This window comes from Taeniopygia guttata, chromosome 2, assembly GCF_048771995.1.
Source record: "Taeniopygia guttata chromosome 2, bTaeGut7.mat, whole genome shotgun sequence".
Taxonomy (NCBI): Eukaryota; Metazoa; Chordata; class Aves; order Passeriformes; family Estrildidae; genus Taeniopygia; species Taeniopygia guttata.
In genome coordinates this window covers 77,617,935-77,643,591 of record NC_133026.1, presented here as the reverse complement: position 1 = coordinate 77,643,591, position 25,657 = coordinate 77,617,935, and the positions used below count along the sequence as shown (strand labels likewise).

At 38.0% G+C, this 25,657-nt stretch overlaps 1 protein-coding gene across 2 annotated transcripts in view; it reads left to right on the top strand.

The window, feature by feature from the left end:
• Window positions 1-25,657, top strand: part of TRIO (trio Rho guanine nucleotide exchange factor) — a 248,556-nt gene that overhangs the window by 137,452 nt on the left and 85,447 nt on the right. For both annotated transcript variants that reach the window (XM_030267063.4, XM_032746898.3), the window contains exons 16-28: window positions 4,758-4,877; window positions 6,313-6,504; window positions 6,969-7,118; window positions 8,606-8,720; window positions 13,208-13,323; window positions 16,607-16,729; window positions 19,444-19,638; window positions 19,748-19,863; window positions 20,407-20,473; window positions 21,249-21,358; window positions 22,439-22,508; window positions 22,951-23,040; window positions 24,903-24,995. In XM_030267063.4, the coding sequence (XP_030122923.4) occupies window positions 4,758-4,877; window positions 6,313-6,504; window positions 6,969-7,118; window positions 8,606-8,720; window positions 13,208-13,323; window positions 16,607-16,729; window positions 19,444-19,638; window positions 19,748-19,863; window positions 20,407-20,473; window positions 21,249-21,358; window positions 22,439-22,508; window positions 22,951-23,040; window positions 24,903-24,995 (1,557 nt within the window). The remainder of the gene's footprint in view (window positions 1-4,757; window positions 4,878-6,312; window positions 6,505-6,968; window positions 7,119-8,605; window positions 8,721-13,207; window positions 13,324-16,606; window positions 16,730-19,443; window positions 19,639-19,747; window positions 19,864-20,406; window positions 20,474-21,248; window positions 21,359-22,438; window positions 22,509-22,950; window positions 23,041-24,902; window positions 24,996-25,657) is intronic.

Here is a 25,657-nt window from a genome sequence, read left to right as displayed (position 1 = left end):
CCTCTATCAAGTGGGATTTTATTTTGAATTTAAGGCTATGATATGTGTGAACTTTCAGACAATCATACATGAACATGTACCTGACAGAAGGTTTGTGTATTACTTTTCCAGATTTATCTGTACAGATTCACCTGCAATACTTGCCCAGCCTGAGGCCTGAAAATTGAATGGAACTCAATCTGAATGTTAATACATTGTCTCATAGGATTTATTTTGAGCCCTTTGGAATGCCTTGAGGATAGTAACACTTAGTTTTGAGATTACAGTTGCCTTTTCATAAAACCACATCTTATTTATTTTTATTTTTATTAAACGTGATTAAGGAAGCATGATCTTCTCCTATCTCCTCTGCACTAGCAAAAACTTTATAGGTCAGCAGGTCACAGTAGGTGCTTTACCTGAGAGTAAAATGAAGTGGTAAACTTCCTCTTAGTCTGTTTTATTTGTGTTTTGTTGCCTGAAGCAGTGAACACATGGTTCTCCTGTTCAATTACTGTGATTTTCTGTTAGATTCATTGTTGATGAACTAGGTGTAAGCATATTTATTATGTAGATGGGATACTGTCTCCATAGCAAGCATTTTAACAGTATTTCCATTTAAATTCTTCCTGCCGAAGCAACATTACTGCTGTTATATTTTCACACACACGCATGCACACGCACACACAGACATTTATTTATATAAAATACATAAAAGTATGTAGCTTGTGGTCATGTGAAGAAGTTAGACTGGAACACTGCAGGAATTTAGACAAAGACTTGCAAAGATTCTCTTCCATACTCAGTAGTGTAACCTTGTGCTTAATGAATTTTTATCAAATAAGCACAGAGGGTAGACAAAAACATTAAGTATTACTTCTTCCTTAACTATTGTGCCAGTTCTGCTTTGTGGCATTGAAGTTTTGTATATCAAGCCTCAGGACTAGGAGGAAGCAGGAAGCAGAAGAGCCAGAAGAGAAACAGAGGTTTAAAGAAAACCTGCAAAGAATTTGCTTGTCAGCTTGATTGTAATAGATGCAGAAAGGGCAAAAGCAGATAGCATATTTACAGTGTGGAAAAACCATGGAAGACAGGGAAGAGAATGCTGACTGAAATAAAAGAGACAGCTGTATGTGGGGAAAGCAACATGAAAAGGAAAATGTGACCACTTTTTTACAGGGCAGAGACATATGAGTAGGTGGAGGCAGAGTGATATTTATGAGAATGCCTCTCATGCAGAACTCCAGCTGCATGTTTGCCAGACAAACCTTCTTTATTAATCACCTAACATACAGCTGTTGGATTACTTACTGCTACAATCACTCCCACGTACTCACTGTGTAGAATGAATGCTTTACTGTGCTTAAGGTCAAAATCCCTACCAAGCTTCAAACCCAATCCAGTTGGTTTCAGTATGCTCACTAAGCCTTTTCAGTGCAATGTTTTCTGCTTTTCTATCATGGTATATGTTATTGGATATATAACTATGTATTCATATATGTACAGTGGTGTACAAATACTTCAGCCCTCAAAAGTACCTTAAGTTGCTTTGTGTTTTCACTGGCACATCTTTTAGCTTGGTTCTTGAGCTCTGACTATCCACTATCCCAAAATACTACTCAGGAAGGGTATCCTGGCACTCCATGTAGTGCCATATGGATATGAAAACATAGCTAAGACAGCAGACTGAAGCAGGTTGTCTTGTAATCATGTTTAGTTACAGTCAAAAATCTGTCCAAGAAACTAGTCCTAAATCAAGCATTTATCTACAGATTACCTGTCTGACCTTTTCAAGTGTCCCAAGTGACCCAAATTCTGTCTCTTTTCCACACCTTTGCTGATGCTTTTCTAGCCTATTGAAGGCTGCAAGGGGAAAGATGGGGGTTGTGATCCACTCGGGGAGGTGGTGGGAACATGAACATGCCAACAAACCCTGAAGGCAGCACCCCTGGAAGGAGAACAGGCTCTGTTTCCTAATGCGTATATTTTCCCTTGAGTCAGAACAGAAGGAAGAGAGAGTACTGCTGGCAAATTTCCTCCTGTGAGTTGCACCAGCTTGTGTACTTGCACCCTGACCTTTACCAAGCAGGAGAACAAGTCTTTGTGTTTGAAATGTTCTGTTCTAGCCGTTGCTGCTGTAAATAATGGGATGCCAAGTCAAGAGGAGCTTTCAATTGGTGCTGCTTAAGCATCCTCCTTCATTAAAATTCTCTGAAGAAGGCTAGATGTGGAAGAACTCTAAAAAAACACCATAAATGGAAGAATTACTTTTTAAGGTAGAGAAGGAACCTAGCACAACTTTCTTAAGACAAAAATAAAAAAGTATTAAAAAAAAAATCTGCCTCTGTGTTCTTGCAGACAATTTATTTGTCCATGTATATGGACAAATATAGTCTATATTTGTTCATGTATATGGATAAGTTTCTATCTACAGTCTGTTGGACCCATCTGCTTCCCTCAGAAGCTGCTGTTTTCCCTGCTCTTGAGGCTTACCCAGGCTTTCTGTCTGAGTGTTAAAAATTTCCAGGTGCCTTAGCAACTTAAGATCTCCCAATTTCTTTTATAGTCCCTTTTGTGTGTCCCTTCAGCCTGTGATCTGCAGGTGTCACATTTGCAGTAGGAGAGGTTGTTCCAAAGCTGGAGCCATCTTCCCCTTGCTTGCAAGGCTGCACCTGACCCAGCGCTTTCTCCCCAGAAAACCACAAAGTCTGCATTAATAATACAACAGTGTCACAATCTGGATAAGTGTAAGTCAGAGGGTGAGGTTATGGTGCAGGTTTGAGGGAATGGATGTTGTGTCAGGATGGCTAGATCTCAGTTGCTTCAAACTGTCAGATAGAGTGTACTTTGGATGTAGACTCACATGTGCCTTTCAGGTTTTGAAGAATCATGTTTTAATAGGTCATTTTCTTGGGTTCTACCCATGTTTCCAGTCTGCAAGTGCAGTCATATCATGCTGATTACTTAGAGCATTAATGCTATAATTGGTAGTGTCATGTGTGGATCACTAGATGAGAATATTTAGTGTTAAGAACTAACTGTTCTAACTAGTTAATATATTTATTAGTAGTGTTTAAAGGTCTAAAATCAATTAGTAGGAAAAAGTTAGAAAAACAGGTGAAATTCAAATCAACTAGGCCTAAAGAAATTCACTCTGGAATACTTAGAAAACTGCCATTGTTTCCAAACATCAGGAGATTAGATGAGATTCTGGAGGCCTGAAACTCAACATCTTCTCAAAAGTGGAAAAGGACTAGCTAAGGGAGGATTTATAGGCCAGCTAGTTTAACACAGTTCCCAGGAAAAATATTGAAACAAGTAGATCATTAAACTTGAACAGTGACAAAAGGAGAAAAGTCTAACACAGGTCAATTAATCATAGCTTTCCATTGATGAACCCCCCTTTTTTTTTTTTGTTCTGACAAGGTAACAGCTCTTCTTGGAGGGGTGGAAAAGCAGTATCAGAGCTTTTAAAATAGTGTAGCTCAGTCTGTCTGGCCCTAACTTGCTATGAGAATGTCATATGAGACTAAATTATGAAGAATGATTACTTGCTGAAAAAACATACTCAGTAACAAAAGTTATTAGGAGACTTAGTGGATTGGAAAACAGACTTAAAAATGAAAAAAAAGAAGTATTTGTCTGTATTTGGATACTACTGGATCATGTTATCAGTCAGAAAATCTACATGTTAGCAATTATGCTATTAAATTTGAAGTTAAAAGCAGGAGCATCTGGAAGAGGGGTTTGAGTTCATCAGAAGATGCTGGATTACAGTTCAGAATTATCTTGATGGGAGAATGGGAGAATTATGCTTTAAGAAGGGTATGAGTTTGAATAGTGAAAAACACAGGGTAATAATAATAGAAAGAATAATCAGATGAATAAATACAGGGGTAATTACTGGCTGGACACCAGTTCCATAGAAGAGTTGTACAGATGACAGTGAGCAACCTGAATTATGTCCCATTTTACTCAGTATTTGAAAAATTGCAATCAAGTCATCATTATCAACTGGAGGGAGCTCATAAAAAGAACAGTGTTCTAGAAAAATAAGGTGACTGACTTCACATGGGAGGGACTGAAGAGACTGTGGTCAACAAGATAAGAGGAGCCTAAAGGAGGGAATCAGATATGTTCCTGATGGAGAGAGGAGAGGGGAAAAAAAAGCTGATGCAAAGTGGGAGAAAATGTCATTTTTTTCTTCTTTTTTTGGGAGGGGTCTAAGAAGTTGCATGTTCCTGCAGTTGATAAGGAATGTATAAGGTGGCCTCCTGAGGCTTCTGCCCAGCCATGGATTCTTCCAGTTTTACTGGTCATGCCAAGAAGGCACATTCTGAAAAATTAAAATCTAGAAGGACACTCGATGACATTTTTCTCAACATGACTGTTTAAAATTATGCGCATACTTTTTACTAAGCTATATATCTTCAATTTGCATTACTGATGGTGGCTTTTAGACAACTATTACTTTTAACTTGTTCCAGTTTTTCAGGTGACAGAATCAGTATTCAGAAATACAACCTTTTTTAGAGTATGAACTGAAGCCACAAGCGTGTAGTAGTAGACTGAAAGCTGTGAGCTGTTAGCTCAGTGAAATTGTACTGAATGTCATTCACTGGTTTACTCAATATAAAATTGACTGTAGTATGTAATTAACAAATTAGTTAGTTATCAATTGCAGTGCTGTGACCCTAAGTGGTTTTGCCCCTACAGCAGTGCTTTTTTGCTGGTTGGCAGTGGAATTGTGTATTTCATGGTCTTCTCTTTTGTTGCAGGTTTTGGGCTGGATTCGAAATGGAGAGTCAATGTTAAATGCTGGGCTCATCACTGCTAGCTCTTTGCAGGAGGCAGAACAGTTACAGAGGGAGCATGAGCAGTTTCAACATGCAATAGAGGTAAAAGCACCATTTTAGTGACCATGGCTTTGTGTTTACAGTTCTCTGTAAATAGCACTCTTGCATTTGTGCTACAGTATTTTCAGTTTAGGGAAAGCTTTTGAACTCACAGCAAAGACACGAAAACACTTGGTTGAGAAGGTGGTTTTTGTTCTTATTTATTTTGTAGATGCTGTTCCAGGTGAACATCTTCTCAGTGCCTTTTTGCATCGTTATGAAGTGGTACCTGTTCACAGCAATTTTGCTGAAACAAGTGTTTTCATTTTTTATTCCTTTCCTAGAACATAACCTGTAATTCTAAATGTAAAAAAATTAAGAATAAATGGACCAGGAAGCGGCCATTTTGTGTATTCTGAGGTCATCCTTTAATGTTTCCATAGTTTTTTTAAGAGTAGGTTTTAGTGAAGCTTCTAAGTTGTGGTGTGTCCCCCTGCCATGGCTTCAAACTAAACTTATCAGATTGGTCATATTGCTGCAAAAAATAGGCAGCATTCTTAAGATTCATTGAAGTGCAGTATTATTTATTTGCATGCACTACTGAGTAACTTAGTGATAATATTAAAAATATGAACGTTGTTTGGGTAGACTATTTTCAGAAGTACTCTGCCTTGCAGTAACTCTTTAATGTTCTTTTCCTGTTTGGTAGAGTTTTATGCTTCCACACTCTTGTTTTTTGTTTTTTTTTTTTTCTTTTAATTAGAATTTTCACTATATGCATCCTCAGTTTGAGAGCTTTGGTAACTCAAGTACAAAAATTACAAGACCTCATAGTGTTTGTCAGTTTAAGAATAAATTATGAGGAGGCTTAAAAATCTGTGTTTCCTAGGCCAGTCTTTACTCAGATATAATTATACTTAATAGTATTTAACGCCTTAATATTTTTATATTACTTGGCTTTAGGCAAGTATTTTTCTGCATGGAGAAATACAGTTAAAAAAATTTGCTTACAGTCAATAGATAGTTGTCTTTTTTATTGGTCTGCATGCCTGCATCTTTCTTTGCTCACTATTGATGTGTAAAATACTAAATTTAAAGCTGTAAAGATTGCCAGAATAAGATATATTTTTGTCATCTTTTTTCTCACTGTGAAGGAAAAGAAAATTAAACTGAAATTCATGATTACAACATGTAATGCAGCATAGAGGCATCACATGTAGCTTAATGCTAGACAGTTACTATTTGTTAACTGCTATTTAGTGTTGATTTGATGATAAATACAGGATTATAGATAAATAAATACAGGATTTATTTCATTTGCATTTGCATAGAGAAGTCACACAGTAACTGGTACCAGACAGTCATTTTTAGTTGTGTTGATGGGTGTTTGTGCACATATGGAAGTGTCATTGACACAGTGGAAATGTGAGCCTTTGAGGTCTCCAAGTAAATGAACTGTAGTGCTCCACTGAACTCCTGACTTTTCACCTCTTGTCAGAAAACACATCAAAGTGCCCTGCAGGTTCAGCAGAAGGCAGAGGCAATGCTGCAGGCCAATCACTACGATATGGATATGATCCGAGAGTGTGCAGAGAAGGTCGCCTCACACTGGCAACAGCTGATGCTGAAGATGGAGGACCGTCTCAAGCTTGTGAATGCCTCTGTTGCCTTCTATAAAACTTCTGAACAGGTACAGAAATGCAGAAGGTCTGCCTTGGTTAATTCCTCAGAGTGGCATAAAACAGCATTACTTGAAAAAATGGTTGATGAGGTTTGGGTATGTTTAATCATTTGATGGTTAGTTCTGGTTTTTGTGTGGGAGTCAGAGAAAAATCAGCTTAATCTACTTGTTCACAGAAAAGTTTGGTGGGGAGGTTAGAAAGGTTGTCTTCTCTGCAGTCATAATTTGAGCCCATCCAGACCTATGCAGTCACAGAGGCAGAGAAAGATGAACAATTTTAGGGACAGCCTCTGAGCAATTCCACATAAGCAGGCCAGTGCTTGCAAACATACAGCTGCACTTTGTTGCCTTAAGTCCCTGTCAAAATGTGTCAGAAGCTAGGGGGTATATACAAGGGGTAATGGATTTTCTTTTTTTGAGGCCTGAATTTTGATTTTTTTGCCTTACTTAATTGGCCTCCTTTTTTCTGAAAGGTGTGCAGTGTGCTGGAAAGCCTGGAGCAAGAATATAAGCGAGAAGAAGATTGGTGTGGGGGAGCAGACAAACTGGGCCCCAACTCTGAAACAGATCACGTTACTCCCATGATAAGCAAACACCTGGAACAGAAGGAAGCGTTTCTAAAGGTAAGGTTGGGGATTTTTTGCAGTCTCCTGTGTCTTGGGAAGCATGCAGGCAAACAGTTCTTACAGTGCTGCCGTGACTGTGGAAAGCAACAGTGCCCATTCCAAACTACAGGTATTGTCCCCAACTGCAAAGATGTGGAAAATGGCGTGTTAACTGCTTCTGACAGGGATTAAGGGAATGCTGCCAAGTGCATAAAATTGTAGCCAGTTTTATAAATACATGTCCTGTTGAACTTCAGTAGATCTCCCAGTGTGACTGAACAGGAATTGGAAGTCACTGCTTTGAGCAACTGTCACTCTAAAGAATGCTAAAAGGCTGCTGCTTTGGAAGGGAAGTTAAAAAGTTAAAGTCACACAGTGCCATTGCTGCCTGTGCATCAGAGCAGCTCTCAGATGTACTGGGATGACCGAGGAATATGTAAGGAGGAAATTGCTAGACAGGCATCTGGGAGTAGCTGGGTTTTGTGAAATAGTCTTCAGATAAATGAAAGATTTTTGTTCCAACTAATGTCCTAGTGAAGAAGGTTATTGATCATACTGAATTAAATGTGTGGCATGTGCTTGCAAAGCAATGTAACTAAGTCTGTTATCAAAGGCATTTTCCAGCATCATCATGAAAGACTACTAAGGGAATAAAACTTTTTTTATTAGAAGCCTTCTTGTTCTCATTATGCAGATTACAACACTCAAAAACATATTAACAGAACTCAAAGTATTCAGCCTAATAGATCCTTCTGCAGCTTTTTTTTTGTTTTAAAAATCACCTGAGAAATTACTTAGTGTCTTTGTTACTCTATCTAACCATTCTACATTTATCTAACCTTTTAAAGTAGCATTTCATAATTTGCGTGTTAAAAATGAGGCACACAGCCCTTATGTAGCATTTGATATTTGTTGAGATGAAGATGACAGCTGAGTTGAGTGCTTGCAATATAGTGGGAAGGACTGAAAGCTCTCAAGGCCTTGCCTTAATATTTTAAGATCAGGTATTACTATTTTAGCACCTCTGATTTCACTTCAGCAGAGCATTCACTTTTTGTTTAAAGTACTAACATATGTTGCAGAATATGCAGGTGGGTACATAACCATGTGCACTGTTTATAGAATAAGCAACTTCAGGTGGCACATGGCACATACACTAAACAAACTTCTCTGTGAGCTCTGAGTCATGCTGAAAGCCCTAGAGCAGGTAATTGCTTTTCAGGTTTTTCAGAAAAGAGGAATAGCATTTTATTTACTTATTTTATTTGCATTTGTTTATCTGCTTTGGTTTTTCTCTGCCAGGTAAGGTGTAACTGCTATTCAGCAGAATATCTATTTTAATAGTTGGTTTGGCTTGGCTAACTTGTAGAAAAGATTTAACATGCAATGCTTTCCAAAACTGAAGAGAGTGACAAATGTACAAAAAGGGAGTTAGGAAGATCTCTTATCTCTTCTGTGTGTGTATTTGTGCATCTTCAAATAAGGTTGTACCTCTGACTCTCTAGGCCTGCACACTGGCTCGGAGGAATGCTGATGTCTTCTTGAAATACCTGCACAGGAACAGTGTCAACATGCCAGGGATGGTGACGCACATCAAAGCACCTGAACAACAAGTGAAAAGTAAGGGGCTTCTTGTTCTATTTCTTCTCACAAGAATGTGATCATCATGTGCTGTGGTATGTGATATTTGTTGAGAGGTGATGGAGTACTGAAGCCTGCCCAAGTGTAAAGAGTTCTGTCAGGCTTAACAGGAAACAAATTACTTGCACACTTTAAAGGCGCTGACAGTCTTCTAAGTTTCTTATACTCAAATGAAGCTGTTTGGAATTCTTTTATCTGCTACTTACACCTAATCTTCTTTCTATTTGCGACCTAAATGTGCTGCTTTTATTAAGACAATGAGGTGGTAAACTTTCACATGATAATGTTTGGTCTGAAGCCAAATGAGAGCTGATCAGTGTAAGCATATTCAATGTGTTGGTGTCAGATATTCTGCAAGTTTCCTGAGAGTGCCAGAGTGATATGAGATTATTGCTTGTACAATGCCCTTGAGTTCTTCAGATAGTTTGAATCAGTGTTGAGGAACTTCATGAAGTATGGGGTAACTTACATCATGTTTAAACTGGATGTGTAGACAGATTGTAGCTGAGGTGCCGCTGGAAAGAGCTACTACGCGAGGCTTGGCTTTTGCTAAGATTAATAATATGTAGTACAGCTTTAAGGGGTAATAAGCACTCTAGGCAATGGAGGGAGACCTGTAGGGCTTTGAGGGACAAAAGTGCAAAAATTAATAGGGTATGCATAACTGCTGGGTGGGGTAGCAGAACACAGATCAGAGAGATTCAGAAGTAAATATTGCATTTTAATAATTTAATTGCCAGTCATACTCTGCTCCCTGCATTTTGAAGCTGTGACTGAGCATTCTGGCCATGCTACAGTCTCAAAACCAGAGAAGTCTAATTTCTAATTAAATGCTGTTTGCACCTACCCAAGGGAGAGTTATGCATATGATGTAGCCAGACTCAAGAGGATCACAGCAGTAAGTCCGAGAAGAAGTTGCAGCAAAGAAAATTCTAAATGAGAGAAAGTGTTACAGCAAGATGGATTAGAGCATGTAGCCCAGAGAGGTAGTAGGATCTGTACCGTTAAGAATTTTTAAAAGTTAGTCGAACAAGCCCCTGGGAAACTTTGCAGTTAGTGCTGCTTTGAAGAGGAGGTTGAAACAGATGGCCTGCAAAGGTCACTTCCGCTCTAATTTGCTTGATGAGTCTATTAGAAAAGGACATGTTCACTACTTCATTTTAAATACAAGGGGAAAACAGCTCGTTGTTTTTCCTCTGTCCCCAACATTTATAGAACTGTACAAAACCAAAAAAAAAAAGCCTAAAAAAAAAAACAATACCAAAAAAAACCAAAAAAAAATCTTAACAGAAATGCCAGCAGTATCAATTACTGAAGCTGGTATTTGTCACTTAGTTCTTCTTTCAGTAAGAGACAAAGAAAACAGAGCAGAAGAAAGCAGGGAAGTTTTAGCTACCACACATACTGAATAGTAGAGAATTTTTTTCAAAATTCCATTTTGAAATCTCTATAGGAACAGTCATTCTGAGAAAGGTAAATATGCTTATATGAGGAAAGAATAGAAAGATCTCTACTAATGTCTTTAAGAGTAATAATTACATATCAGAGCCATAGTGTTATGCATGTTCTGCACACATTTAAAATTCTGGATGAGTGATACATGTTTAGAAAGCAACAAAAGCCAGCAAAAGTCCCCAAGTAGGAAAAAATAAGGTTTTCCCTCCATAAACCATGTAACATATGGTTCTGAGAATTAAACGTGAGTTAAGATAAAACTAGTGGGGTCTCCTTCCTGTTAGGTCTCAATGGTATGGTGGTAGCTGACCAAATGATAAAAAAAGTTTACTCTGTTCTTCCTGTTCAAATATGCATGTCAAGAAAAAAAAAGATCTTTCACCTCTTTTCTAAATTGAGAAAAAAATTGAGTGTTTATTTTAGTGAAAGAGAGGTTAGATATGTTCTAATAGAGCATTACAACTCAGATGTAATGGTCTAATAGAGCATTACAACTCAGATGTATGCTTGAGACTGGCAGACTACAATCAGTATATACTTTATACATTAGAACCTTAAAAACTTGAGTTCCTGCAGAACTGCTGAACATTTTTCAAAAACCTCATTCAGTGGCATACTTGATCCTTATTCCCAGATGAAGATTAAGTTATCTGGAAAAGTGATGTCTTAACTTGGGCAAAGTGTAGCTACGCATATGTTTCATGGGGAACAGGAATTACAGTGGTACTGAACTCTGAGAGGTGTCCTTATGTTCCTGTGTAAATACCAGTGTAAATAATTTCTGTGATATGCAGTTAAAGGTACTTAATCATTGTCTCACTTAGGAAGGAACTGTGGCCTAAAACTATGCTATGGCAGGTGGATTGAGTTGGTGACAATTCCTGTAAACTCAGAAATGAGAGCATCTTCATCTTTGTTTCAGCTGCTAAGTCTGTGTGCATTTGTGTTACCTGTCTCTGCTGTACAGGCTGCGACTGAGCGCAGCTCAGGAACTTGTCTAATGGTGCTTATATTTTTAGATAGGTTGATAGAAGGATGCATAGAGACAGCTGAGAGCTCTTTGAACCTGGAGAAGAAGTTGAAAAATTAAGGAACAAACCTAACAAATGTTGGCATCGAAGTAAATGACAACAGGGACTGTAGTTCAGGTGGCATGAGATACAGAGATGCTTTTCCAAACCTAGTATTAGATATTGATGTTCTGTAACTTCCTTAGAGTAGTTTATAGAATATTTTTTCTCCTCTTTGTCAGTCCAAGAAATTAATGGCACTAACACTAACAGTGACTAGCCAAATATCTCTCACTGCCTTGCCATCTGTATCATGTCCTGACAGAACAAATGCTGTTCCAGTCTGCTAAATTCACCTCGTTTGCTCTTTGTCAGAACTCCTTTGCTTGCATCACTATCGAGATGTCTCTCTTTATATGGTGTGTCCAGTTGGGTGTGTTGCATTGTATAATGATAATTGTGTCCCACCCACTCCACCTCCCTGCCTCCTGAAATTTGGCATATACTCTGAGCAAGTGTTTTGGAGGTGACATAAGGCAGAAATTAAACTGAGAAAGCAGGGGAGACTCACAGCAGATCAGCTTATAGCTTGGCATATTTGAGGGGAGCCTGACCAGCAAAAAGTAAAACCTTGGCCACAGTGACCACATTCCAACCAAAAGCAAATTCTGGGTGATCTCAGCATTCTGTGGCAAGTGGGAATATAGTGCTTGTAAGCAGGAGGATGTTGGCAGTGATTCAGACAGATTTCATAATCATCAGGGAGGCTGTGACAAGTGGTTGTGTTTGGTCCCAGATCTCTGATGAGGTAGACAAAGATGCATTTCCCCTCAGGCTTCCTGTTATTTGAGCTTCTCTGTCAAACTGTTTATTGGAGTTGTTAGCCTTTGGGATGTAAAGCATGGTGGACCTGCACAGTGGGAGAGCAGAATACAGAGACCTTAAGACACCTAGCACCTGATAGCTTCCACTCGCAATTATGGAAAATGGAAAATAGCCAGCTCTGGGTATAAGTAGAAAACCCAGTAGTGTTAGTGTAAAGAATAAGACTTTTTTGTGGTCTCTTCTTCTGGACCTCTCTTTTGGCTTTGTGCAATTGCAAAAGAATCACTTGTGGAGATATTTAGTGTCCACATTCCCCTGTGCTCAGCTTGCTCTCCAGCTTTGCAGAAGCTACAAAGTCAAGTAGGGCTGCTGCTCTGGAAGCAGCAGTGGGTAAGGTGAGTTTCACAAGAAACTGCTAGAATTTCTTTTTTTTGGTGGAAAAACCATAAGCATTAAAGAAGCAGAATTCAGGTAAGGTCTTCTGCATATTGTAAGCACGAGGTCTTTGCTAGGAAGAATTTAAAAGGTTGGATGTGTGGGATTTGGATGTGAGTTTTCTGATACTCAGGAATAACAAACTGTGGAGTTAATTATTTGATTACCTAGAAGTTCTGTCAAGGTTCAGTGAACAGTCATATTTAACAAGTTATCTTACTCTTATTCATATTTAACAAGTCAGCTTACTTGTGCTGCATTTGACCTTGTGGTGACCTCAGGTTATACATATGTTCATCTGTATTAAATCATGAAAATACTTTATAGTATTTTAATATTAAAATTTCCCTTTTATAATTTCAATATAATATGTTAAGCATGTTGTGATTACTTTTGCATGCTTATTCTTTCTGAGGAAACCCCATCAAGTGCCATCTTTATAAGCCTACATTTTCAATCCTGCTATAAGCAGTGGCAGTCCTCTTGTGAAAAATACTTGAGAGAAAAAAAACATGTCAGTAGTAAGTTTTAATTGCATCTCTAGTTTCTTTAACCTGCAGTTATGTAAGTAATGAAAAAGGAACACTCTGTGTTTCATTAATATCAGGAAAAAAAATAAAGCAAAAATGAACAGAAAGAGCAAGTGTATAGTAAATTCTACAATGTAAAGTAATTTATTCCCCTGATTTTAGTGTGATATTTTAAATTTTGTTGTCATAAGCTCTGTTTTAATTCCCTCAGATATCTTGAATGAACTCTTCCAGAGGGAGAACCGTGTGCTGCATTATTGGACCATGCGTAAAAGACGTCTTGATCAATGCCAACAGTATGTGGTGTTTGAAAGAAGTGCCAAACAGGTGAGGGTTTCATATGAAAATCCTCTTTGGTATGGTCAGGGATTCACATACACTGTCTTCTCACAGTAACAAATTTGTCATTGACTTCAATATTTCAAATGGATAAAACATCAGAAGGATAGAAGTAGCAAATTTAATTATTTGCCTTCCCTTTAATACAGAATAACTAAATTTGGTGAGGCAGTGTGTCTGTAACTGTTGTAGCTTAAAAGTGATGTTTTGCTTCTGCCAGCTTTCTCTGGTACTGGCAAATCTAATTTCTGCAAGCTTGTGTTTGACAAATTGTTATGCTTGTTAACTTTTACACACACCTAATTTGTCTGGGGAAATTACAGTCAGCAGCATTTTTCTCAGATGTTGAAGGAAAAATATCTAATTACGTTGATTGGCAGTTCTAGAAATCTGACAAGTTGGATAACTCATTAGACAATAATAACTTAATTACTTTGGTTTTTCAATTCTTTGTATTTGGTTTCATGGTTTCCTGCATGATAGATCCACCTCTTGGTATTTTGTTGAGTTGATCAGTCTGAAAAGAACTATTAAGTAACTACCACACACACACAAAAAAATCTCCTTCACTAATCAAAACACATGCCTTAAAAATAAGTATGGCGTTCAAAGCAGAAGTGGTAAGCAGATTGATCTGTGATAGTTTTTTAGTTTTTGTTTTGTTTTGTTTTTAACTGGTTATAAGACAAAGAAAGGAAGCTATCAGTTCCTGTTCTGCGGAAAATGACACAATGCCCATGGTGTAAATATAGTCAGATCCTCTTTAGAGGGCTCAAAAACCTAATCTTTTATTTCTGTCTGACAGCTAATTTAGACAAACATTTAAATACTATTGGTCTGGTTTGCTCTCTTGAAAGAATTCTCAAGTCTGCCTTTCATGCTTTCACAAAGAAATTAATGCAAGATGTAACTTGGAGTGAATTTGAAGTGTGATACTTCTTTAAAACAACACTGCAGTCCCTTCCCTGCCCCCCTGCCCTCACCTCCCCGCCCTACTTTTGAATAACTTTAAATTTAAACCTCTGACAAGCACATGATCTACTTGTTTTTGTATAGAGATTACTAACTGTCAAACACTGGAGATAAAGATCTGTCAGCATTTTCATTGTAAATCCCATTTTTCAGCAATCACCAGTTCAGTCATCAAAAAGCAAAGCAAAGCAAACCAAACCATATATGTGACTCCACAATGATTAGCCAAAAAAAAAAATTGAAGTGTTGCTCTCTTCATTTAGATGCTTTCTGGAATTTGGAAGAACCTGTTCTTTGTGCTTTCAGAACTTGATGCCCTTGTGATGGAAAACATACCATACCAGTTTGCAAGAACAGTGGTAGATTCTCGAATCCTTTTTGAGTTAAGGGCTTACCTGATCCCTAAACTGATTTCTCCAATTTTTGTAGTGATCTTTCAGGTGAAATGAAAGCTGATCTAAACTGTAGGAATTAAGATCAAATCGAATTTTCTGTCATACTCTAGAGAGTGTGCCTCTGGAGAGCTGCTGGCAAGTTATGAAAAGATAACATTTCATTCTCATGGCAGGGGGATTGGAACTACATGATCTTTAAGTTCTCTTCCAATCCAAACCATTCTGTGATTTGGGATGGGGCAGTTTTTTGTTTATCATTCATTCCAGCATTATGTAATAAACCCACTAAAAAAAAAGCAGAGAAGTATTAAATGTTGTTGGTAATATCAGTGGTAGCCATGCTGTGCTTGTCCATATCAGTCTTCTCTTGCAAAGATTGACATTAGAATGACAACATGTGTCATAGAGGTTGTTGGTTGAAATGTTGCTTTTTTGACAGATGTCCAACAGTTGTTCCATCAGCAACTTTTAAAAGTATAGGCCCATTTCATCAGGCTTTCACCTGCAATAGTATGTAACTAAGAAAATGGCATCCTGGCATTCACATTTGGTGTTGGATTTTGAAGGCTTTTTGCTCATTTCAAGTTTTGCACCAGGAAGGAAAAACATTTGGAATGGAAGTAGGGGAATCAACGTTGTTTCATGACAGCTTTGATGTGCTTAAATAATTGGTGAAATTATAATACAGACAGTGCCTTTTCTGATTCAGTGTAAGGTAAGGTTATGTGTGTGAAACATACATATCTACTGTCCACCAAGATAAATCTTTTCCTGTTCTTGGTAGTGTGGATAGATAATGCTTATAATTCCAATTTATCCTTTCAAGGGAACAGTGAGCACCAACCAGCAATCTACTACTTTTTCTCTTGGAGTGTTACATTTTTGTCTAATGTTCTTTGTATTTACTGAAGATACAGAAGCTACACATGTAGTAATAAGGTGGTTCTAAGCAAGCTGTGTAAAACTCTTTGAGCATCTGCTATTGGCTTTTTCAGAAAGGAGAAGTTTCTAAGCTCCTGTCCCTCTGCCTGCTGCCATAGGAAGCCTGTATTGAGAGCTGCAGAGCAGTTGTCAGTTAGATTTTCACTGTTGTGCAGCAGTTGGAGACAACTCTTGCTTTTTCTGGGAGCCAGACATTTCCTCACAACCCCTGAGTTATGCTTAAAAGGGCAGCAGGTAAAGAATAGATGTGTGGGTCAAGCATAGATAATTGCAAAGATCAGCATTTTTCATAGCAGTGAGCAAATAAAGTGTCAGGATGTGGAAGGGAAGCACTCTTAGTTTGCAGTTCTTCGTTCTTGTTCTTTTCTGCTTATACATACATAAATTGTTTTTACTGAGACATCTCATTGTTCCTTCTCTGCTGCAGGTTTTATTTCTAGGAGCACAGACCACACTTTGTGAGGCTGGAATACATGTCAGCAGAAGAGTGAAGTGATAGTTAAATCTTACGTGCTTGGAAAGTTTAGCCTACACACTTAGTGGTCTTATGTACATTTTTACAAGTTGGAACATGTATATTTCTGAGTATAGCTGTTCCATGCGGCACCAAAAAAGTGATTTTTTTTTCTTTTTCCTCAGCTGGGGAGTATACTATCAAAACTGTGAACACACTTAGTTAGGACCTTTCAATAGTGGACTGTTGAAGTCCTGCAGTAGTGGACTTCTCTGAAGTGTTTGGATTCATACATAATTTTCAATTCTCTAAGCATTGTTTCATAGTCTATGTGAATTATTTCAGAGTTATGAACTATGTGGTATTGTAGAGGTATTAGATGATTGCCACAAGTGACAAAGAGTAAAATTCTGTGGCCAAACTTTGTGTAATACTGATTACAGATGGTTTCTGTTGGCAAAAATACATTGTCTTTTCTCTTACTTTTCTTCACTGATCCTTTATTTAGGCTCTGGAATGGATTCATGACAATGGAGAGTTCTATTTATCCACACATACTTCCACTGGTTCCAGTATCCAGCATACTCAAGAGCTGTTAAAAGAACATGAAGAGTTTCAGATCACAGCAAAGGTAAAATGCACTTTAAAAATTACCACGAAATACTTAGAGTTAGAAGGAACCTCTGGAGATCAGTTAGTCCAATTGCCCTGACATGGCAGGGTCCCCAAGAGCAGGTTACACAGGAATGTATTCAGGTGGGTTTTGAATGTTTCCATAGAGGGAGACTCCATGACATCCCTGGGCAGCCTGTTCAGTGCCCTGCCACCCTCAGTGCAAAGAAGTTCTTCCTCATGTTGAGATGGAACTTATTGTGTTCATGGCCATTAGTCCTTGTTCTGTCAGTAGGCATCACTGAAGAGTCTGGCACCATCCTTCTGAGAGTGAGATATTTTGTATTTTGGTGAGATTCCCTCTCACTCTTCTCCAGACTAAATTGTCCCAGCTCCCTCAGTCTCTCTTTGTTAGAGAGGTGCTCCAGACCCCAAACCATCTTTGTGTTGCTCTGCTGGACCCTCTCCATTAGCTCCTTGTCTTTCCTGCACTGTGGAAACCAGAAGTGAACACAGTACTCCAGATGTGACCCCATTAGGGTCAAGTAGAGTATCAGGGTCACCTCCCTCGGCCTATGGCCACACTTTTCCTGATGTGTCACAGGATACTGTTGGCCCTCCTGGCCACGAGGGCACTGCAGGCTCATGCTCATCCACCAAGGCTCCCAGCTCCTTCTCCACAGAGCTACTACCTAGTAGATCAGCCAACAACCTGTACTGGTACTGGGGTTATTTCCTCCAGGTTGCAGGACCCTGCCTTAGCCCTTGTTGAACTTCGTTAGATTCCTCTGCCTAACTCCCCAGCCTGTCAAGGTCCCACTGAGGCAGCGCAGCTGATCCCCCCACTTTCATATCATCAACAATCTTGCTGAGGGTGTATTCTGTTCCTTCTCCAGGTTGTAGATAAACAAGTTGAGTACAAATTGAAGTATGTAAGATTTTAAACAAAATAAAACAACTGAATTCCCCTTGCCCATCAAAAAATCCCCCAAGGATGTATTCATCAAGATCTGTTTACTTGCAGTTGCTTTCTGTCTGTATTTCTGCTGAGAATAGAATAAAGCAGAAGATAACGAGCAGATATTCATTGTTACTGGAGTTCCATGAGCCCTATGTGCAGTTGATTTCTCATGGCAAAATCATAGTGAGGTAGCTTAAAAATGTTTTCAATACCTACAGACTTTTCATGACCTTTGATTTCCACTTTCACGTCTTCATGATTGTGGATTACTGAATGCTCATTTAGGATATATAAAATACAACAAGCTGTATTATTATTCTGATTATTAATTAGAAGATATTAGAAAAATTAAAGCTTTATTTGTTAGGTAATTAATTTTATTAAAGTATTCTGTGCTTCTGCTGTAAACCTTTTTGAGTCAGGCAGCAAAATGTTATTCTCTGTCTCTGGAGGCTTTTACAGAGATGCAGATGTCATTCCTGAGGCTTTCCAGTTTTCACATGTGCAAGACAGACAACCATTGCATGACTGAACTACCTGAGTTTGTAGCATTGTCTGTCCCTGTTTTGTTTTGCCACCTGTTCAAACTGTCACCTCTTTCTCCCTCTGACTCTCCAACCTTCACAGAGAAATAACTGAGCCCAGGAAAGTAAGCAAGTGCTCATTTGTATGAAAGATTGCCTCAGAAGAGACTTAGGAGATGGTTAAGGGACATGTGGGAAGGGAGAAAAGAAAATCCAGAAAGAACAGATATCACTTTTGATGTTCAAACCTGGATTTTCTTCTGTTTGATCTGTGCTTCAGATTTCCTGGATCCCTTCCAGTATGCACAGCACCACTACTCTTCCTTATTTCCTCTGTCAGCCTGCAGATGACATTGGTGCCTCTTTTGAAAGGATGTTGTTTGTGTCACTCCTTTGGCATTTTGCTACCTATTGGGGAGGATATGTTAGCCCTTGCTAATTCCATACTGAAAAGAAATGCTTGGATAAGAGACCATTAGGGAACAAAAAGAATTAAGAGAGGACGGACTTGATTTTTTCAATAATGTAAGAGTCAAGTTTTTCTTGACTATTTTGCTTAGCTCCCTGCTAGCAAGGGCACTGACAGTACGCTTCACTCATGACAGAGAAAGAGATGGATGTATAATCATCCATTGTGGATGATTTATGATTTACATGAAAGAAAGTGCATAATCTTAGGCAACTTGTCATTTGGGAAAAGCACTTACAGATTTGGGGGTAACTACTTGTTTCTCTTAGTTTCTCTCAAACAGCTCTGTGCCAACAAAGCATAATACAGAAAAGATTTAAAGAATTTCGTTTTAGTCCATTAAAGAATGAAGCATCTCAGCATTTCTGTGGTGTCTAGAGGTGGTAGATTCTTGAGGCTGTGGGCCAGCTCTAATACCAGTGCTTCAGTGGTAATGAGCAAAGTACCCTCTTTGGCATCAAAATGCCTTTATATAATGCAAGAGTACCCACGCTGAAAGGCTTGCCTAGCAGAATTTAATCTCTGGGTTAGATATGAAGCACATTTTTCAAAGAAAAATAAACAATCTGCTTCTAGTCATGTAATAATAAAGCCCAAGGAAACATACATTAATCTTGTGACATTTTCAATACGTAAAAGGTATCTGTTTAAAGGAGCTCAGGGTAGAGAGGGGAGGAAGGTAGCGTCTTCTCTAATTGCACTTAGTAGCAGTTAAGCAAAATGACCCCCTGCATGACAGGTAGAGCTTGTAACTGTTCGATATTTTCCTGTTTTCATAGCAAACCAAAGAGAGGGTGAAGTTGTTGATACAGCTGGCTGATGGCTTTTGTGAAAAAGGGCATGCTCATGCAACAGAGATTAAAAAATGTGTCACAGCAGTGGATAAGAGGTACAGAGACTTTTCCTTGCGCATGGAGAAATACAGGACCTCTTTAGAGAAAGCTCTGGGTATTTCCTCAGATTCCAATAAATCGGTAAGAAATTTGAGTGTGATGATAGACAAACAAGCTTTACTTGCATTTGATTTAGCTACCATTTTCTCCTGTCTTCTTTCTTAATCAATTCTTCCTTTCTTTAACAAAGAGCAAAAGCCTGCAGCTGGATATAATCCCAGCCAGTGTCCCTGGGTCAGAGGTGAAACTACGCGATGCTGCCCATGAACTTAACGAAGAGAAACGAAAGTCTGCCCGCAGGAAAGAGTAATACATTTATTTATTTTTAATCAATGACAATGCATAAATCAATCCTGAGAATGAAACAACTGTCATGGCTTGTCTGGCAGCTTAGAAATCACATAAATGGTAAAAAGACAGTGATAGTACTCAGTATTTCTTATTGCCCTTTATTCACATGCTTGTTCTTGCAGATAATTCTAGCATGACAGAATCTTAAACTTTCAAAACTGTTAGACTTCTTTTAACATGTTTTTTTTCTTTTTTAGAAATAATGTGAAATGTGTAAGGGGAGGAAGCAAGACAAATGTTAAATGACTGTAGCAGTGAAAAGGGTTAGAGAAAAAATATCATCTCGTTCCCCATTTTTTTTTGTCCTGGTTAGTAAGGCAGGGATGTTACCTCGTAGGTTTCCTTCTTCTGTTGTCTCTCTTCACATTTCATTTCTCAGATTTTCTTGCTGCAGTGGAAAAGCAAAAGCTGATGAGGAGAACGATGTATTCTGGTTATTATGCATTCACAGTGATCTAACAGACTGAGATTTGATTATTCTTTCTGTTGTCACCTAAGGTTCATTATGGCTGAGCTAATTCAGACAGAAAAGGCTTACGTAAGAGACCTCCGGGAATGCATGGATGTGAGTTTCCGTTTTTTCACTAATCTTTGAAGGCAGGATTCAATCCGTTGTTTTCTGGTTTTAACAGCTGAGCATGATTGGTTTGGAATCATAGGATCAACTTAAGTAATCTTACTGCCATTATGGAGAAACTTAGAATTGCATCTGATAACAGCCATTTCAGAATTCACCCTATATGTTTTGCTTTTGTTGGTACTAAGTTTCAGTATTTGTTCCTTTCCGAATTCATAGTCGTGTGTGTGGTTTTTGTTTTAGAGAGAGGAGGGAAAAAGGAGGGGTTTACTTTATTTGCTTTGCTAGCAATAGGGGAGAGCTTCTGCTAATTCTCTTATTATCTGTATCACATGTTCTGCTACTAGCTGAGTTTTTGAATAGAAATTCAGTGAAATTCCATGGAAAAGTGCCCAGTAATTGTTATGCTGAAGCATAACACTGAACTAATGTTCAGTGGTAGCTGTTGCACAAAGCATAAACTTCTAGACTGCAGACATGACCTTGATAAGGAATATCCTGAAGCATTAGAGGTTGTCAAGAACATTATGCATTTTAAATTATGAAGTCTCAGGGACTATGTTAAATTGTCAGTTTTAGAACTTATATTTCACTGTCAAAATCACAATGTATATTTGACACAACAGGCACTGTCACAATTGGAGATGATGCTGCTGTGTGATCTTTGCCTAGCTTCTCTACAGGAATGCATACTTACAAATACCTGGCTGCATCTGTTGGGAGTTTATCATCACTTTTCACATATCTTTTTTTTTCTGGGCAGACATATCTATGGGAAATGACAAGTGGAGTTGAGGAGATCCCACCTGGTATTGTAAACAAAGAACACATTATCTTTGGAAACATGCAGGAAATTTATGAGTTCCACAATAAGTGAGTTACTTATCTTCCATTTCCATACTGCAACTAAATCCAAATGATGACCTGAGGGATTTCCTAGTGAAAATACTGTGTATTTCAATAATAAATATTTTCCCATAAAAAAAAATTTGAAATATTTTCCTCTTGCATTGCTAAATTATTTCAGCTGTTGCCTTTTTTTTTTTTTTTTTTTTTTTTTTTGCAGAGAGGTAGGTACATCATTAGAAATCAGAAAATGTTTTTCAGGCATCTTTTGGCATATAAAGAGATTTTTTGGATACACCAAAATTTTGTTGTAAGTTTATTTGTTGTTCTAAAGAGATGAAAACCATTGAATTCAATAAAATACAAACATAACACAAACATTAGGGCTCTGTCATTGTTTCAGAACCCTCATTCCTGATATCCAAGTGCAGCTGTTAGTGGGATAGATGAGGGCTCCCAGCTCTTCTTGGCTCTTCTTAACTTCTGTCGAGATGATCCAGCATCATTACATTTACTGGAGTACAGAGCATAAAAGAAACTCCATTTCTTCTGAATGGAGTGGTTCCTAGGGGGCTCTGTGCATGGAAGTCTTGCTCCGAATCTTCCTTCTTTGTTAATTCCTGGTTGTGTACACATTTGTACTGGGTTATGATTCTTTGAAGTAACAAAATATACCTGGCGTATTCCAGACCCTGTTTTTATGGTTCTTTGTATGCTTTGTGTTAACTTGAGAAGTTGAGTATCCAAAAAGCAAGATTTGGATTTTTTTAAAATTGAGTTAAAGTCTTTTCTTGAAACTGAAAACAGTAGGAAACCTTCCTGATAGAGAACAACAGCAATTACTAAATATTTGTGTATGCTTATGTATTAACTGCATGTCCACTAGTTCAATTTCTGATCTCATCAGAACTTATATTGAATTATATTTTATATTAGTACTTTTATTGCACATTTTTATCTGATTGTTATCTTTATTTCCTTAGCTCATACATTTGGTATTACAGAAATTTTTCTAATGGCCTGTGTCCACAGACAATAGATCCAAACATGTTGCTGTAATGAACATGTTTCATATGCCTTGTACTATTTGTTTCTTTTCTACCACAGTATATTTCTCAAGGAGTTGGAAAAATATGAACAGTTACCAGAAGATGTTGGACATTGCTTCGTTACTTGGGTAATGAAGTCAGACTTACGTTTAGAAGTAGAAAGGAAAATAGGAGGGGGAATTCTTGCTCTCAGATCCCTTTTTGATTTGTAAAAGTACCTCTTCCTGCAAATTTAAGTAAAACGTGTTTCTTTAACTGATAAAAAATAATTAGGGCACTCCTGTCAGATGCCAGTCCTTAGCTGCTCTTGAAGTGTATGCAAGTTGCCTTAATCTGTGTGCAGATTTGGTTTGTCTTAGCTTTGAATAACCTATTTTTATATACATTGCTGTTGTTTTCAGTCTTACTTGCCTGATGTACATTTTTACGCTGACAGTTTGAGTGGAAATATAATTCTGTACAGCTCAGTTTCTTGATAGGGAAGATAAGCTCTCCGATAATGGCGTAAAAACTTTGAGCCAGGAATGATGCTCTCTGATAACTTTTGTAAATTTGCATTTTGTTCTGCAGGCAGACAAATTCCAGATGTATGTTACCTACTGTAAAAATAAGCCGGATTCCACTCAGCTGATATTAGAACATGCAGGAGCATACTTTGATGTGAGTACATCGTGTCCATCTTAAAAGCACACCTTGGCCGTTTGACTCATATTTGTGGTTCTGCTGAGTGCCTAATTTGTTAATAAAATGCAAATTTCCTGTTAATAATGCTGCAATTTATTAAGCTGTCACCTCAAGAAAATCAATCCTGTATCTCACATAGTTACTTCCATTGCTCAGTTGGCGATACAGAGCTGTCAAATCAGACGTGAAAAGTCGCTGTCAAATATCAGAGCAGTTCAGAACTGGAAGCAGGTTCTGGAAGCAACAACCAAGACATGAATCTTCAGCTCACACAAGCACATCCTGCAAATTTTAACATTTTGATGTGCTTAGTTTGCATTGTATGTAATAGAGATAGAAATGTTTGTTGAATTTTTGGAGCACTTTTAAACTGTAATTGCATGTAGTGGTAATTCAGTTCACTGCTGTTATTCAGAAGAGCTGAACCTCTTTATTCCATCCCATGGTTCCATGGTCTACATATGTAATATTCTGCATAAAAAAGCTACAAAAATGTAGATGTGTTAGAAGTTCTAGGGAGGAATTTTGGCCATGGCGAATGAGTTTTGGTTGGACAGGTATTAACAAATTATTCAATTAGAGTGCTCTCTTTTTCCTTTTTTTTTCCCTAGCTGAGCCACTAGCTGTGTAATGACACCACAATTTTTTTTAGAATTGTTTGTACAAGTAGAGGGAAGTAGAGGAAATCCCTGAAGCTCTTGGGGTTAATCTCAAAAGTCTAATCACTTAGGAAATGAGGTTTCTAAGCATTATAAGGCAATTCTGTGAAGCCTCTGTTAAGTTTTCAATGTTTGAAGAAGAGTAGATGAGTTACACAAAATTGGGTAGATATGACTGAAAAAAATTCCAAGAAAAATTTAGTAAATACCATTTAAAAAGATAACACAGGGCTCTGGTAAAACTATTAGAAATAAATTCTTGTCACCACTTCCTTTGATCATCTGTTTTACCCCTATATCCAGAGCTCTCCATCCCCTAATCCACTTAAACTGTATTAGAAGTGTGAAGACTTAATTCTGTGTACAAGAGAACTTCAGTGCTTCCACTGATGACACCACTGGTCCATGTGAAAATATTGTGTGTATCCCATTTTGGGAATTTCTGATACTGCAACCATGGTTGAATGGCCACATAGCTGTGGGGCATAACTTGCTGTTTGAAATTGCTTGGTTAAAATAGATCTGATGCTGTGATAACTGGCAGACCCCTTCAGTGGAGTTCAGCCCAGTCAGTACCTGAAATCTGTGATCATCCCATTTAGCTATCAGTTAATTCCATTTGCCACTTTTAGCTTCATGGAGGTAATGCTTTTTTTCTATTTGTAAGTGGCTGTTTTCTTTTCAAGCACTTGGTAACCTCAGAAACTCTTAATCCGTGCTCCCTCTGGTGGGGGATGAGGCCGTCTGTGGCTGTTGGCACCGAAATAACAGGGGATGCTGAGAAACCTACACCTCAGCCTTCCCGGTACTCCTGCCTCTTCCCTCATTCCAGGAACCCTGGAATGTGAGTTTTCCTCTCTTGCAAGTAGCAAAAGAAGTACAGATCTTAAATGTTTTTTTAAAAAGGTGTTGCCACACATTCTTGTCCCTCATTGTTGCTCTTTGTATGTAGGTTTGTTGAAATGTTTCACAGATACTCTCGGAAGTAATCATCTCCTGTTTGTACCAAGTGATATGCACAGCAGAATGATTCATTGTGCCTGGAATATCTGGTTATCCTGGGCTTTTTTCTGCTAAAGTAGGATTTGTAGTTAATGTGTATTATTTCATATCCCTCAAAACAGTTTATGTCTGAGCGTTGGTGCTCACAGTCCTCAAATTTTTGCTTTTTCCATGTAGGAGATACAGCAACGACATGGACTGGCCAACTCTATCTCCTCGTACCTTATCAAACCTGTCCAAAGGATAACAAAATACCAGCTTCTTTTAAAGGTCAGTATTAATTCAGGGTTCTTAATCTGATTCTGCTGGTCATAAGAAGTCAAAGCTCTTGCTGAAATCAGGAGGGTTGTTCTACTCTGCTCTCCAAGACTCCAGCATCCTGGGCAGCCACAAATACTGCTGCAAAATTTCAACTGAAAAAATGAAAGAAGGCATAAACAAGCAACTTTTTGTCCAGATTTCTGTAAACCGAAAAAAGATACCTGTCTATTGATGTTTACTTAGAAAACATAATTTGCATTTCCAGGGTAAAAAGGTAATTCATGGCTATATGGCTATAAAACAATTTTTGTAATGGTTTGTACATAAAATTTTGGCATGCCTTTAGCTATGCTGATGGTATTAAATACTGTAAAATAGATAATAGTATATTTATTTGTAGGCTGTTGTAGCAGCCTACAAAAGCATTGTAACTGATCTGTGTCTCCCCTTTTTACTTGAGAACAGCCATGTGTGATTGCTTTTGAAATTTCTGAAAAACATTAGAGGCTATTTCAGGTCACGTTGGGTGGAAACAAATCTGTCATTTTTGACTGAAGTTTAGTGTCTGTTTTCCATCTGCAAGGAGTTGCAACTTGGTCAAGTTATAATTTCCAGAAATTTTATATTTCTTTATTTCTTTTTTTCTTGTTTTGAAGTTATAATGTTTCAGA